General features: G+C 40.6%; 1 protein-coding gene across 1 annotated transcript in view; it reads left to right on the top strand.

Moving 5' to 3' along the window:
- The window catches only part of DOCK2 (dedicator of cytokinesis 2), a 538,858-nt gene that overhangs the window by 395,745 nt on the left and 125,494 nt on the right, over window positions 1-17,619 (top strand). The window contains exon 30 of the mRNA XM_032803688.2: window positions 8,627-8,705. Within this exon, the coding sequence (XP_032659579.1) occupies window positions 8,627-8,705 (79 nt within the window). The remainder of the gene's footprint in view (window positions 1-8,626; window positions 8,706-17,619) is intronic.

Raw genomic sequence — 17,619 nt, 5'->3', positions numbered from 1 at the left:
CCCTATAAATTACTAGGAATAAAACTACCAGGGGATAGAATTTTAGACAGAAATTGGCATCCTGCTAAGAATTCCATCTCTCAAAGTGTGCTCAAATAGAAGCCATCAAACTGTAATAAAGCAAATAATGTATGAGTTATTTTCAATCATTTTATTATAATTTGTTATTCTTTATTATCATTCTCTAGCGACTTTTCAAAGGGGCTTACCAACCCTGAACCTATGATGTGTCCCTTCCACTTTGGTGCTTTATACTTTGTTTTGAACACCCTAGGGCTGGCCCATGCCATAGTGTAATCAGACATGAACCTTCATTCCACACAGTGCTGTGTCAAGAGAGGTGACCCTGGATCAGGTCCTATCACTCTTAACACTGGCCTTTTATACCCCTCTCATGCACTTTCATAAACCCTTATATCTCTCCTCTTAGTAGCCTAATTGTGATGAGAGGGCTTCTCCTCCAGCAGGAAAAAACTCCACTGAAAACTCCTAAAATTGGTACAGCAGGAAATGGCACCTATAATAAATATTAGAGACCAGAATGACCAAGAAGCATAACTACAACCATATAAATAGCAAGTTTTCAAATGCACTGCCTGTTGTTAGGTTTCTTCCCCACTCTAACTTTAGGGTACAGATTGGGAAACCTGCATGAAACCTCTAAGCTTAATTACCAAGCTTAGCTCTGGTTTGGCTGGCACACCCAAATCATTGAGAGTATTGCGACAAGAAAAAACTCTGTCTACTTCCCAGATAACTCTTGTCATATGTATACCTTCCTCTCGAACTAGAGTCCAAAAATGAGGTACTACATGAAGTCCTCTACTTAATTACCAGCTTAGATCTGATAACGCTGCCACCATCAGATCTTTGAGTGTCTGATAAACTCCTGTCTCTCCCAAAACCTTCCCTGGGGACCCCCAAGACCTCAGACCCCTGGACTTAATAGCAAGGAAAGGTAACTCTTCCCTCACGAGGCCTCTCCTAGGCTTTCCCTCCCGGTTACACAGAAAGATCACTGGGATCAACTCCTGAATGCTAAAAACAGAAGGCTTTTCCACCTCACCCAGAGGCAATACAGATTCAAGCTTCGTGAATCTAAACAAAGGGATTCCCCCTTTTCCCCCTCCCTTCTTTCTCCTATCTCCCACCACCTTCCTGGTAAGTACAGACTCAATTCCTTTGGCCTAACCAGGAGAAAAAATCAAACAGGTCTAAGAAGCAACTTTAATAAAAAGAACAGAAAAAAAGTAGAAAGTTATCTCTGTAACTAGATGGTAATATAAGGGGTCTTTCAGCTTATAGACAATGGAGAAAAAGCCTTCTTCCAATAGAAATATAATTTAAAATACTTTCAGCCAAATACACATTAAAACTCTACCAGCTACAGTTGCAAATACAGAAACAAGCAAAGACTATAACGCTTTCTACTCAATACTACTATTCTATATAATAAGAGACTGTAGCAGGGAGATTGGCAAGCAACTGGTTTCATGCTAATACTTCCAGGACCAGAGAGAACAAAGCAAAAACCCAAAAACACATAACAAGCTCCCTGCCGGCCGAGATTGAAAGTATCTTTGTTCCTGATTGGTAACTCTGGTCAGGTATGCATGGTCACTGTTTATACCTTTTACAGTGAAAGAAGACATAACCCTAGCTATCCATTATGACAATCTCCCTCCACAAATTCCCCGATGAACACTGATGCCAACCCTTGGATCTTAAAACAAGAGAATTAACCATTCCCATCTCCTTTTCCCCACCAATTCTTGTGAGTCCAGATCCACCCCCTAGATCTTAAAACAAGGAAAAATCAATCGGTTTCTTAAAAAAGAAAAGGCTTTAATTAAAGAAAGAAAGTAAAAAATCCATCTCTGTAAAATCAGTACGGAAAATAACTTACAGGGTAATCAGATTCAAAGAGCTCCAGAGGAACCCCTCTCGCCTTGAGGTTACAGTTCAGAAAAAACAGAGGTGAATCCTCTCAAGCAAAAGGAACATTTACAAGTGAAAAAGAAAGATAACCAACAAGCCTTGCCTGGCTGTTTACTTACAAGTTTGAAATATGAGAGACTTGTTCAGAAAGAATCTGGAGAGCCTGGATTGATGTCTGGTCCTCTTAGTCCCAAAGCGAACAAAATCCCAAAACAAAGAGCACAAACAGAAGCCTTTCCCCAAGTATTGAAAAGTATTTGTCCACTTATTCAGTCCTTGTGGGTCAGGTGTCAGGCCAGGTTACTGGAAGCTGCTTAACCCTTACAGTAAAAGAATTGGTGTTTTGGCCAGGAGGGATTTTATAGTATTGTAGACAGGAGGCTGTTACCTTTCCCTTCATAGTTATGAACACCTGTAAAAGTGAGGAAAGAGATGGAAAGTTTCTCTGAACCCCATATTATGCTGCCAAATCAGTCAAGGAGCAAGCTGCAGCATTATAACTATTTCAGTTTCTGCACAGTTGGCATTTACTTACAACTCCAGTTTAATACAAAGAAGGTGCAAGTGTAATACATTTTAAAGCTGTAAGTCAATTCCACATGTAAGGGATTTCTGTCTATGAAAGACATCAAATTCAATTATGCAGCATCAATTTGCATATGGGGCTGACTTATATATCTTTAAGATTAGTTTGAACCCCATAAACCTGTTATTTGCCCCTACAGAAAGGCAGAAGAAGGTATACAGAAACAGTACTTGCATAAAGTCACCAGCCTAAAAATAACAATTACATTAATTATTCTTCATTACCATTACAGCACTAAAGCAAAAGTGCTTAAATACTCAAAATGAATGAGTGAGATATAAAAATTTAGATAGACCATGGAATATTAAACAAAGCGTATTTAAAAATAGTCTTTCTGAAAGAATAAAGAACAGTGCTGGAAACCAACAAAGGAAATAAAAATCAGGTTAGTCTAAAGAAAGAAGATTAAAAAATAAATGTCTATTGCTGGAATAGTCTAGGACCAAAACAATACGCAGGATTTGAAGTGTGGTTTGTCTCTGAAGTCTATTAAAGTGGCACCATAACATTCCACATACGAGCCCTCAATGATTCCCACATCAAATACATTCAAGTTCTTCATGGACAAATATGTTTCTAGACTACCACTCCTGAAAACTCCAGACTGGGATCTGAGAGTCATGCTGGGAATTTACAGGGTACTTCCCCCATGCATCATAACCAATAACATTTTCAAGATTAAAATTACTTCCTCATTGGAGACTAAGCCGCATTGTAGTCAAGTAGGTATTTTGCTGTTGATATGAATGAGCTAGGATCCATCTCTTATATCCCATGCAGCATCACTTCAAACTTATGCCCTAGTAACACTCCTTTTGAACTAACGTCCCTTAACTATGACATATGTGAAGTCCTTTTCCTTTTAAGGTTTCCCAGACAATTGCAGCTCAGTGAATGTGATAACCAATTCCATTGAAAACTGCAAGAAGGAACAGAATCCAGTCAGCTCTCCTCCTAACTGGTCAGTTCAGGCACAGGTAACACAATAAAATATAATAAATGGGTATCTTAGTTACTAAACCAAACAGAGTGACAATGACTACATACAGAAAGCACATTTAGCCTGCTAATTTGTACATAATCACTCCTCAAAGGGAAAACCACTATTCAAGGATCTTGCTCACACAAAACGGTAGTAAGTAATACCTGTACTTCAAAATCCAGATTCTCGCAGAAATTTTTGGTTCATTGTTTTCAGCAAATTTTTTGATCGCTCTTGCAAAACACTCTAAAAAGAGAAAACAATGGAATACATTTACGGATGTTAATCTTTGGAAATGATATCCTTATCGTGCGAATAGCAATTAAATCTCATTTATTTAAAGAATGACAAAAACTAGAAGCTAGCAGAAGTCACACATCCAACAAAATACCACAAGCTATTCCTTGGAAACAGCACGTCATTTAAAATATATATATCTTTTGGAGTGTTTCATTCATTATTTGACTGTCACAAGGTTTCCTCAATTTATGTTTTCAATATAAAAAATTGGCAATGTTATTCTTTGTTCTGCTGAATGTTACAGTGAACTGCAGCAAACACACAGTATAATAAATTCTCATACAACATTTAAACCTTTTTATGTGACAGCTATGCTTTGTTTACAGAATTTACTGCTTTCCTTTCATTGAACTGCAGACCAGGATACTCAAACCTTTTGTGATTATACAAGGGTGTATATGCTCGATAAGGAAATATAGAGGTATATTTTCCTAATTAAAATATACAGTGTATAAGCTGTGTTGATTCCTACAGAATCTCATGTTTCCTTCTGCAAGTAGATGTAATATCAACACTCTAAATGACTTAATAACCATTTTATTTTTTGCACAGAAACACAAAGGCGAGAATCTATTATTGCACACATCAGGTTCATAACTCAAAGAGCTAGGAGTGTATGCACCTTCTTCCTAGTACAATGCTTTCTTAAAAGAAATGCCAGGGTTAAAAGTCATATTTGGAAAACAAACTCTTGTACCTATTAAACCTTCAAATTAAATAAGTCAGTCAAATATACCTCTCAATATTATATTGATGTGTTTATTTATGCACTTCATTCAGCTTAGAATTTGAAATAAAATCATCTGTTTGGACTTTAAGTTTTACACCTAGTTTGCGATCAGTTAGTGATGTCATCAGCGACCTTTGGTGCAGGTAACATCACTACTTAAAAAGTATTATGGGAACAGTGTCTTATTTGGGCCTTAGTTCTGGTAGACATGATCTCCTCCGTCAAGGAATGAATTTAATATGCCCCTTCAGTATGATGCCAGGGCTGACTAGGGGTCTCACCCTACACCTCTCTCTTCTCACCGCACTTGTTTCTCCGGCCTGGTCTACACTATCACAGTTTAAAATCGCGATTGAAAGAGCGATAAATCGATTATAACGCTGTACCCGCCACACTCAATAACCCTTATATGATATAAAGGCTACTTTAATCCGATTCTGTACAACTTCCACCGACAAAGAGTATAGCCCGCTAAAATCTGAATAACACTATATCGATACCGGAGTTAGCATGGTGGACGGAAATCAGAAGTTATGGCCTCCGGGCGTATCACACAGTGCTAACCAGCTGACGCTCGGAACAGCAATCTGAACTCGATCGCAGCGGGCAAGATAACAGATAAACCCCGAACTTTTAGATTCATTCCTTGTTATGACCCACGCGAAGGCTCTTATCAGCACGTGGTGCGTGAGCAGATCCCAAATCGCCAAAAAGACTCCAACATGGACCGTACGGGAGCATACTGAATTGATGCTGTATGGGAGACAAATAACTGTTGATATCAGCAGCCATTACAGAACACAAAAATGCCAAAGCGTTTGAAAAAATCGTCACAACTACACAGGCCTGAGCATGACAAGTGATAATGAAAGACAAAGATCAAATGGATGCCATAGGAGGGAGGGTGGGAAGGAGTACGGAGAAGACACCAGCTAGCCAAGTCCACACACTCTTGAAAAAGTATTATAGCATCTTGTGCTAGAGCTCCCAATGTCAGTAGTCTCAAAACACAGTGTCTGAGGTCCGTGGAATTAGACGCCACAGTTTCCCCCCCATGCGCATGCCCCCCTACGTGAAAGATAAAGGAAAGAAATCATTTCTTGACTCTTTTTCAATGTTACCCTATTGTGCACTGAATGCTGCTGGATAGAACCGCGATAGCTGCAGCAGTGAAGAGCAGTATCGCTCCCTCCCCCCTCCCTCAGTGTAGATACGGGTACAATATGACTGATATCCAATCGTCGCCATCAGCCTTGAGTATGCTCCTCAGGTAGGCTGGCCGGAGCCTGGGTAAAAATGGAATGACTCCCAGTTAACTCCATAGATGGTACAGTAATGGCTGGTAACGCGTCTTCATCATAGAACATGGGAGCTGAGCTTCATCAGCCCCCCTCCTTTCCTGTGTAAAGAAAAGATCTGTACTGCCTGGACTGTCAGAGCCCTGGAGGCTGCTCCCCCCTCATTTTGATCACTAACGAATGCTCTGTTTCTTATTCTGCATTCTTTATAACTCATGACAACAAATGGGGCGACACCTGCCAATGGCAGCCCAGAAAGGTGGGGAGGAGGGAAGCAACAGTAGGGTTTTGCAGGGCACCCCCTGTGAATACTGACGACGGGAGCAGCTGTGCTCTGATACACTGGTCCTCTAATTACTACACTTGCCCCTAATTCATAGGCAGGACTGGAACTCTATTTTTTAGAAACAATAAGGAGGGATTGACTCAGTCCAGTGAGTCATCCCAATTTTGCTTTTGCGTGCGCCCGCCGTAGCCGATTTCAAGGCCAGGGGCACTCTATATAGCAGCGGACAGTACAGAGGGGGAGAGATAGCCGTCATCTCATTGCCATTTTCTCCGCAGAGACTGGTACAGAATTGCAGTAACCATCGCTGCTATCATTGCAAAAGCAGGTGAATGCTGCTTGTGTAGCGCGGAGTATCGCCTCTCTCTCCGCTGAGCATCCAGTACACATACGAGTGCGGAAAAAAAAAAAGCTGAACAGGGCTCCATGGTTGCCGTGTCTAATGGCGTCTACCAGGGGCAATCCAGGGAAAAACGGCGCGAAAGGATTGTCATCTGATGTTTTCATCCGGAGAGAATGACTGACCGACATTTACCCACAGAAACCCAACTGCGACAAAAAGATTCAACCTCAGATTCAATTCTGGTGATATCGATTATTGTCGCAGGTGGTTGCTGGTATATAGTGTCGTCAGTATTCTCTCTCGGAAATCATGTCGAGTATCGCAATCCTTCTGCGCGTTTTTTCCCGGGATTGCCCTGGTAGCGCCATGCACGGCAACCCATGGAGCACCCGTTCAGCTTTTCTTTTTTATCCGGCACCGCTATTGTTGTACTGGCTGCTTGCGGTAGAGTAGAGGCGTATACTCCTCGCTAGCACAGCAGCATTCACTTGTCTTTTGCAGTGATAGCAGAGATGCCGTTCTTGGTCATTCTTGTATTCCGTGTCTACTGCCGTGGAGAATAATGGCAATTGAGGATTTGACGGGCTGGGTCTCCCTCTCCTAGTGTTACTGTATGCCGCTTGTCTATCATAGAGTGCTCTTGGCTGAAATCGGTCTGGGCGCAACGCTCGAAATAAGCAATATATTGGTATTGACTCATCTTGTGGTAACCTGGTTTCGCAAGATCCCCTCCCTTTATGGTTTCTTAAAAATAGATCAGTCCTGCCTAGGAATAAGGCAAGATGTATTAGAGACTAGTGTTTTCGAGCACGCGTTATGCTCTCGTGTCGCAGTATCCTAGGGGGTGCCTGCAAAACCCACTGTTTTGCTTCCCTCCTTCCCCCATAACCTTGTTCTGGGTCTGGCTTTGGGCGCGCATGTGTTCCCCCCCATATTGTGGAGTACAGAAATCGATTTAAAGAGCCCTTTATATCGCTATAAAGGGCGTTGTAGTGTGGACGGGTACAGCGTTAAATCGATTTAACGCTCTTTAAATCGATTTAAACGTGTAGTGTAGACCAGGCCGGAGAAACAAAGTGCGGTGAGAAGAAGAGAGGTGTAGGGTGAGACCCCTAAGTCAGCCCTGGCATCATACTGAGGGGCATATTAAATTCATTCCTTGACGAGGAGGGATTCATGTCTACCAGAACTAAGGCACCAAATAAAGACACTGTTCCCATAATACTTTTAAAGTAGTGAATGTTACCTGCAACCCAAAGGTCGCTGCATGACATCACTAAACTGATCGAAAACTAGGTGTAAACTAAAGTCAAACAGATGATTTTATTTTCAAATTCCAAGCTGAATGAAGTGCATAAAATAAACAAACATCATAAATATTGAGAGGTATAGTTGACTGACTTTTTAATTTGAAGGTTTAATAGGTACAGAAGTTTGTTTTCCAAATATGACTTTTAACCTGGCATTTCCTTTTAAGAAAGCATTGTACTAGGAGAAGGTGCTACACTCCTAGCTCTTTGAGTTATGACCTGATGTGCAATAATAGATTCTGACCTTTGTGTTTCTTGCAAAAAATAAAATGTATTAAGTCAATTTAGAGTGTGTATTACAATCTACCTGCAGAAGGAAACATGAGATTCTGTAGGAAAATCAACAAGCTATACACTGTATATTTTAATTAGGAAAATATACCTTATATTCCTAATGAGCTATACCACCTGTATAATCACAAAAGGTTTGAGTATTCCTGGCTGACAGATCAATGAAAGGAAAGCAGTAACATTTCTGTAAACAAAGCATAGCTGTCACATAAAAGGTAAATGTTGTATGAAAGATTTATTATACTGTGTGTTTGCTGCAGTTCACTGTAACATTCAGCAGAACAAAGAAATAACATTGCCAATTTTTTATATTGAAAACATAATTGAGGAACCTTGTGACAGTCAAATAATGAATGAAACACTTCCACAAAGTATAGTATATTTTAAATGACGTGCTGTTCCAAGGAATGAAGCTTGTGGTATTTTGTGGATGTGTGACTTCTGCTACTTCTAGTTTTGTCATTCTTTAAATAAATGAGCATTTAATTGCTATCAGACACGATAAGGATATCATTCCAAAGATTACATCCGTAAATGTATTCCATTGTTTTTCTCTTTTTAGAGTGTTTTTGAGAGCGATCAACAAATTTGCTGAAACCATGAACCAAAAATTTCTGGAGAATATGGATTTTGAAGTACAGGTATGTACTTAACTACCGTTTTTGTGGAGCAAGATTTCCTTGAATAGTGGTTTTCCTTTGAGGAGTGATTATGTACAAATAGCAGCTAAATGTGCTTTCTGTATGTAGTCATTGTCACATCTGTTTGGTTTAGTAACTAAATACCCATTTATTATATTTTACTTGTGTTACCTGTGCTGAACTGACACAGTTAGGAGAGAGCTGACTGGATTCTGTTCCTTCCTGCAGTGTCAATGGAATTGGTTAATACATTCCACTGAGCTGCAATTGTGGAAACCTATAAAAGGAAAGAGGACTTCACATATGTATAGTTAGGGACGTAGTTCAAAAGGAGATGTTACTAAGGGCATAATTTGAAGTGATGCTGCATGGATATAAGAGATGGATCCTATGCTCATTCATATCAACAGCAAAATACCTATTGACTACAATGCAGGCTTAGGCCTCCAATGAGGAAGTAATTTTATCTGAAAATGTTATTGGTTATGATGCATGGGAAGTACCTGTAATTCCCAGCATGACTCTCAGATCCCAGTCTGAGTTTTCAGGAGTGGTAGTTAGAACATATTTGTCCATGAGAACTGAATGTATTTGATGTGGAAATCATTGAGGCATAGTGATCGTGGAATGTTATGGTGCCACTTTAATAGACTTTCAGAGACAAACCACACTTCAAATCTGTTTTGGTTCCTAGACTATTCCAGCAATAGACATTTATTTTTAATCTTTATTCTTAGACTAACCTGATTTTTATTTCTTTTGTTTGGTTTCCAGCACTGTTCTTTATTCTTTCAGAAGCTATTTAAATACAGCTTGTTTTAATATCAATTGGTCTATCTAAATTTTTATATCTCACTCATTCATTTTAGTATTTAAGCACTTTTGCTTTAGTGCTGTAATGGTGATGAAGAAATATTAATGTAATTGTTATTTTTATGGCTGGTGACTTTATGCAAAGTACTGTTCTGTATACTTCTTCTTGCTTTCTGTAGGGGCAAATAACAGGTTTATGGGGTTCAAAACTAATATTAAAGTATAATAAGTCAGCCCCATATGCAAATGATGCTGCATAATAAGATTTGATTCTTTACATAGACAGAAAATCCCTTACATGTGGAATTGACTACAGCTTTTAAAATGTATTACACTTGCACCTTCTTTGTATTAACTGGAGTTGTAAGTAAATGCCAACGTGCAGAAACTGAACATAGTTATAATGCTGCAGCTTGCTCCTTGACTGATTGGCAGCATAATATGGGTTTCAGAGAAACTTCCATGCTCTTTCCTCACTGTTTACAGGTGTCATAACTATGAAGGGAAGGGTAACAGCCCTCCTGTGTACAATACTATAAAATCCCTCCTGGCCAAAAACACCAAAATTCTTTTACCTGTAAGGGTTAAGCAGCTCAGGTAAACCTGGCTGACACCTGACCCAAAGGACTAATAAGGGGACAAGATACTTTCAAATCTTGGGGGAAAGGCTTCTGTTTGTGCTCTTTGTTTTGGGAGTTGTTCGCTCTTGGGACTAAGAGGGACCAGACATCAATCCAGGCTCTCCAGATCTTTCTGAACAAGTCTCTCATATTTCAAACTTGTAAGTAACAGCCAGGCAAGGTGTGTTAGGTTTATCTTTCTTTTCTCAACTTGTAAATGTTCCTTTTTGCTGAGAGGATTCACTCTCTGTTTTCTGAACTGTGAACCTAAGGCTAGAGGGGTTCCGCGGACCTTTGAATCTGATTACCCTGTAAAGTTATTTTCCGTACATGATTTTACGACGAATGATTTTACCTTTCTTTTCTTTAATTAATAAGCCTTCTTTTTTAAGAACGCTGATTGATTTTCCTTGTTTTAAGATCCAAGGGGTTGGCATCTGGACCACGCAAGAATATGTGGGGGAAAAGGAGAGGAATGGTTAATTTCTCCTTGTTTATTAAGTCCAAGGGTTTTGGATCAGGTGTTCATCAGGGAATTTGTGGAGGGAGATTGTCATAATGGATAGCTAAGGGTTAATGTCTCTTCACTGTAAAGGTTAATAATAACAGTGACCTGCTAATACCTGACCAGAGAGACCAATCAGGAAACAAGATTACTTTCAATCTCGGCGAGAGGGAAGCCTTTGGTTTTGTTTTGGGTTTTGCTGGTTGTCTCTCTGAGTCCTGGAAGGATTAGACAGAAACCAGGTTGCTTGACCAAGTCTCTCCTGCTAACAGTCTTTATATTTCAGAATAGTAAGTATTGAGTAGAAAGGCAGTTATAGTCCTTTTTGAATGTTTCTGTATTGCAACTTGTAGGCTGGTAGAGTTTAATGTGTATTTGCTGAAAGTATTTAATTATATTTCTATTGGGAAGGCTTTTTCCTCTTGTCTATAAGCTGAAAGGCCCTGTAATATTTACCATCTAGATTAAGAGATAACTTTACTTTTTTTTTCTTTCTTTTATTAAAAGTTTTGCTTTCTTAAGACGCTGTTGATTTTTTCTCCTGCGTTAAGGCTCTAAAGGAATTGAGTCTGTACTTTACAGGAGAAGGTTGGAGAAGGGCGAAAGAAAGGGAGGGGAAAGGGGAATCCCTTTGTTAGATTCACCGAAGTTGAAATCTGTCATTGCCTGCGGTGTGAGTTGGAAAGCCTCTGTTTTTAAGAATTCAAGGAGCTTGAATCCCAGGTGATCTTCTAGTGTAACCCGGGAGGAAAGCTAGGAGAGCACTAGTGAGGGAAAGAGTTACTTCCTTGCATTAAGATCGAGGGGATCTGGGTCTTGGGGGTCCCCAGGGAAGGTTTTGGGGAGACCAGAGTTTATCAGACACTCAAAGATCTGATTGGTGGCAGCGTATCAGATCTAAGCTGGTAATTAAGCTAAGAGGACTTCATGCTAGTACCTCATTTTTGGACTCTAAGGTTCAGATTGAGGAAAGTATACTATGACAGAGATATTCTGGGGGGAAGTAGACAGAGTTTCGCAAATACTCTCAAATGATTTGGGTGGTGCCAGCCAAACCAGAGCTAAGCTGGTAATTAAGCTTAGAGGTTCTCATGCAGGTTCCCACATCTGTACCCTAAAGTTCAGAGTGGGGAAGGAACCTTAACAACAGGGCAGTGCATTTGAAACTTGCTATTAATGTTGTAAGGTTATGCTTCTTGGTCATTCTGGTCTCTAATATTATATATAGGTGCCAGTTCCTGCTTACCAATTTTAGGAGTTCAGTGGAGTGTTTTTTCCTGCTGGAGGAGAAGCCCTCTCAATCACAATTAGCTACTAAGAGGAGAGATATAAGGGTATGAAAGTGCATGAGAGGGGTATAAAAGGCCATGTTAAGAGTGAAGGAACCTGATCCAGGGTCACTCTCTTGACACAGCACTGTGTGGAATGAAGGTTCCATGTCTGAATACACTAGGCATGGGCCAGCCCTAGGGTAGTTCAAAACAAAGTAAGTAAAGCACCAAAGTGGAAGGGACACATCATAGGTTCAGGTCTGGTAAGCCCCTTTGAAAAGTCCTAGAGAATGTAATAAAGAATAACAATTATAATAAAATGTTTGAAATAACTCATACAAATATTTGCTTATTACAGTGATGGCTTCTATGAGCAACTTTAGAGAGATGGAATTCTATAGCAGGAATGCAATTCTGTCTTAAATTCTATCACCCTGGTAGTTTTATTCCTATTAAATTTAATAGGGCTTTTCCAGGTGGGAATATCTTTATCTCATTACTTATTGTGTATCTTTGAAAAGCTCTAGCTTACTACATCTGTGACATTAATACAGTTCCTGACCACTGATATAATAAGAAAAGTGTGTTCTTTCCACTAGCCTAAATGTTTCATTTTGTTAGTGAAAATCCCTCTAGTTTTTGACCCAACGTGAAACCTATGATCTAATCTTCCTAGTGGCACATCAAGATACTACACTAATTTCAGTTTGTAATTGATCATTGCCACATCACCTGATTAATCTGAGGTATATATTTGTTGCTTACTTTGTCAGTTCTTCCTAAAAACAAATAAAATATTTGTGACAGATTGCAGAATGTATCAGGGGGCAGGGGAACTCCCAAAATAAACAGACTATGAAAACTAGAGAACAGAGCATCCATCAACATTCTGCTAAACTACACAGTTGCATCTGTCAAATGTGAGAGCACTAAAGTCAAGCCAGTAAAAACCTAATAATCTAATTTCAGATAAATCCCTTGTGGCAATATTGTACATTCCTGGATGTTTTGAATAGCATTCTGACTGTATACTTCAGGGACCATATTACTCCTGGGGGAAATCTGCACCACTGCGCAATGCAGAATTTCACAGAATTCCCTGTTCCCTCCCACATAATTGGGGCTGCAGAGCTGCTGTCTGCCACAAGGGGCCGCTGCAGAGCCCAGCTCGCAGTGAGCAGAGCACACAGCCTGGCTGGGCTGGAGGCTGCGTGCTCTGCTTGATCCTTATTCTCCCAGGGATAGGAGAGGGCCTGGGAAGCCCTGCTCTGGCAAAGAGTGAGGAAGGGCTGCACCACATCACATCAGCTGGCAGGACCGTAAACAAGCTAGAGGGAGTAAAGGCTCTAAGGGTGCTGGTGTCTGGGCCAGGGGATGCCTCATGGCTGGGATCTGGGGGGGAGAGGAGTGGTGGTGTCTGGGCCAAGGGGTGCCATCTGGCTGGGCGCTGGGGGCCCCACACAGCCCCCCCAACATCCTCCAACTGGAACTGGGTTGTCATAGAGGTTTCTTTGGGTACATCCACACTGCTTGCCGGATCGGAGGGTAGCAATCAATCTATTGGGGATCAATGTATCGCGTTTCGTCTAGATGCGATAAATTGACCCCTGAATGCACTCTTGTCAACTCCGGAACTCCACCAGGGCAAGAGGCGGAAGCAGAGTCGACGGGGGGAGCTGCAGCAGTCAATCTCTCGCTGTGAGGATGGGAAGTAAATCGAAATAAGATACATCAACTTCACGTATCTTACATTGACACCCTCCCCCCCAGTGTAGACCAGGCCTCCCCCCCAGTGTAGACCCCCTACTCCTGGGGGAATATTTTTTTGCTGTTGTCTGTATTGTTGACATACTTGTTGACAGGTATTTTGAAATAAATTCCTCAAATAATTGAAACTGGACTGATTATGTTGTGTTATTCTGACCAATCAAATATACAGAATTTTAAAATGTTGTGCGCAGAATTTTTTTTTTTTTGGTGCAGAATCCCCCAGGAGCACCATATTAGGACTTGTTTCTTCTCTGATTACTTATCATATACCTAGAGGCTTTGTATAGATTAAACAGAATTATGGTAAATAGTACTTCGATTCTTTTGAATATCATGGACATCAGTATTGGCACAAGTTGCTTTAGTGGAAACTTGAAAATTACACAATTTATTTTTGTTGACAAAGAATATAAGCCTTACAGCAGATTTAATAGCACTCCACTAGATAGTGTGTGTAAAAACTATGTTTTTACTGGAGCTGACTGAATAATGGGAAAAAAAGTCATCTCTAACATATTCATGATTCACTGTTATTCATGGGATCTTTTGTTAATTGTGTGTGAATATTGAGATGATTACTTAGTATCCATGAAAATGTTCGGGGGTCCTCAAAGTTTCACTACTTTCTACAGTTTTTGTCATTCATTGTTGAGATCTGTAATTTTAAAATTTTGTTATGCAATCAGGGATCAGAATCAATATTTTGTGACCAATCACATGCCAAAAATAATTAATTTTAAATATTTGAAGTGAACAATTCCTGACCAACAACTAGTGTGAACTGTTCACTAAATTATTGCAAATACTGTATATATTTGCCTCATTGGGACTGGTTTATATACAACGTACAAACCTTAAAAAAGGTAACATTGTTGAGTATTTTGTGACTAGCATTTTTAGCATTTCCATTCTATTATTTTTCCAGAATAAGTCATAAATGGTTAAAGTGAGGAAAATATTTTACCCAATGATTAAACTACTGCAGTCTTTTTCTTTGCTTTCTTCCCATTCTTGAGAGTTACCAAGATACTGTAAACAGAAGAACTTTCTACTTAAGTTTTTCTTTAAGTGAGTTTAAAGCTTGTAGAAATGTGGCCATCTGACATTCGAGCTCCACAAGTTCACTGCTCATACACACAGCACGCACAATACAGGTACTCAAACTCTCTTGCTCTGCCTCGCCCAATGTGCCTAAGCTCTGATCTAGAGAAATTACCTTAAATGAGGGTAAGAGGTTACGTCTGTTTCCATTTAATCTTTGACCTCTCTAATGAAACTACTACTAAGGAAATTAATTTTGGTGGTGCTTTTGTGGTCGGAGTTGTTGTTTTTTTGAGCCCATTATACATGCTTGAATTGTCCATGAACAGAACTGGCATTAGAGTAAGGATATGGTTTGTTAAAGTAGGTCTCAGCATCACTAGAGGAATCTGGCCACACACATGAAAAAGAAGCAAGCTTCTCTATTTTGGGAAATAGTGTGTACACAAAATTCTGACACTTTCCTATCTTGGTATAACATATTTTAGAAGATCCCTCTGCAGTTGTCATTGTTTTTAGATTTAGTCTTTGGAGTATTTCCTAGATTTTTTTTTATTGTTTATTCAGCTAATAGTTTGTTCATTGTGTTCTGGTTTCAGTGCTGCATGTTTTTGCTTAATTAATCATAACATAGCATCTGTTTTACAATGAAAAAACTTGGATTTTTACTTTTAAAACTTCCTGTCATTAGTCATTCATTAGTTAGTTGTGCTTTGTGCTGTTTAATACACAACACTGACAAAAAAACTAAAGCTAAAAATTATTCCCTCCCCACCATCTAGTATCTTTTATCTGAATGCGTCAGAGTTTGGCTTAACTTTTGTAATTCTTGTTGTAATTTAGGTAAATATTGTATGAATTTTACCGATGAATAAACTCTGCCCCTATGTAACTCTGCACTTCCCCCATCACCATGTGGCCCTGCACCTCCCTTCCCCCTATGGACCTATGCCTCCACTCCTATTCAGACCCTGCCCCAGTCTCTCCTCCCCCACTTGCCCTTATGAGCCCCTGTCTGTCACTCTCCCAGCACTTCACACTGTCTGTCTCTCCATAGCCCCTGTCTGACACCACCCCTCAACACCCCGACACTGTCTGTCTCTCTATAGCCCCTGTCTCCTGACCTGGCGTGCTGTGTGGAAGATTCTTCAGGCTCTTTCTCTTCCTCTGGTGGGTAAAAGACAGAACTGCAGCAATTTTTTAGTAGAAGCTTTTTCTTCACAAAAACATTAAAACTAAGCACGGCACATTAATTATGCCTGGAGCAGAATTCCCCCCGTTTCTCTATGAAAACACAGGAGAGAAGGGAATATTTTGCAGTAAACAGGGAATTTATAAAACTCAATAATGGGAAATACATAGATATTACTTTTAAAATTTACTTTTACATTTTTCCGGCTTTTTAAACAAAGACAGTTTGAGTAAAATAAAATTTGGGTGTTACTAAATTAGGGGCGGGTGATACTATACAGTAGCAACACACTTCTGCATTAAAAATGTGAATGCATTTACTGTATATATATAAAGGAAGTCGTAAAGTCTGCTAAAAATGCTGCTGATAGATAATGTTCCTTGTGCAGTATTTTGGGATGGGAATGAAAAGGTGGAAGAGGTTAGCATAGCTTTTGGTATTTATAAACCAGTCAGCCACAGATTGATGGCATTATGAGTAATTTTGCATAGTACTGTCACAGTTTCAGGGTTAACTGCACCTTTGACCTTCCCTCCCACCCCAACCAGGGGCGGCTCCAGGCCCCAGCATGCCAAGCGCATGCTTGGGGCGGCAAGCCGCGGGGGGCACTCTGCCAGCGCTGCGAGGGCGGCAGGCAGGCTGCCTTCAGGGGCTTGCCTGCGGAGGGTCCGCTGTCCCGCAGCTTCGGCGGACTGCGGGAAGTCCGCTGAAGCCGCGGGACCAGCGGACCCTCTGCAGGCAAGCCGCCGAAGGCAGCCTGCCTGCCGTGCTTGGGGCAGCAAAATGCCTAGAGCCGCCCTTGACCCCAGCACAACCCAACTCTTCCTCAAATGCATTCACTTAAGGTTTCAGGCTTCATAGCCATCACCTCTCTCAGGTGGAGACCTGCATCTCCCTCCCTCCAGACCAGGAGTTTAGCCTTTCGGTCACTCTGCTCCTCAGTGTGATTTTCCTAGCGTGTCTGACCGAGGCCCAGCACCTGTGGTTAACCTTCTGCCAGGGGCTGCAATAGTGTATACCAGTTAGCGACCAGACTTCATAAAGCCAAATACATTTATTCTTAGGGCAGAAGCATTAGAGAGAAAACATATATTTAATAAAGTTCCTACATACTTACTAATAGCTTACCAGGGATCACTGCCAACTGCAGCATAGGAGGTAGGTGTCAATCTTTCAAACCTTTCAAATGGGTTTAATCTCCTGGTTACCAGTTCATATTGGGTTTCAGATCAAGAACTAGAGCCACCTTGGGACAGTTCAGCCATTTCTTTACACGGGTTGGGGCCTTTGACCTCTGCCTTCCTGTAACAGATCAATGGCCCTCTTAGAAAGGTGTATGTGTGTGTTAGTGCATAACTAGTGTTAGAGGATTTGCATTAATCACCCCCTGATCTTATTCCAGATTACACAGGAAACCCATAGATTCATAGATTCATAGACTCTAGGACTGGAAGGGACCTCGAGAGGTCATCGACTCCAGTCCCCTGCCCTCATGGCAGGACCAAATACTGTCTAGACCATCCCTGATAGACATTTATCTAACCTACTCTTAAATATCTCCAGAGATGCAGATTCCACAACCTCCCGAGGCAATTTATTCCAGTGTTTAACTACCCTGACACTTAGGAACTTTTTCCTAATGTCCAGCCTAAATCTCCCTTGCTGCAGTTTAAGCCCATTGCTTCTTGTTCTATCATTAGAG

Source organism: Chelonoidis abingdonii, chromosome 7 (genome assembly GCF_003597395.2).
Source record: "Chelonoidis abingdonii isolate Lonesome George chromosome 7, CheloAbing_2.0, whole genome shotgun sequence".
In the NCBI taxonomy this organism is placed as follows: domain Eukaryota; kingdom Metazoa; phylum Chordata; order Testudines; family Testudinidae; genus Chelonoidis; species Chelonoidis abingdonii.
Note: the sequence above shows the minus strand (reverse complement) of the source record. Positions and strands in the feature narration are given on the sequence as shown.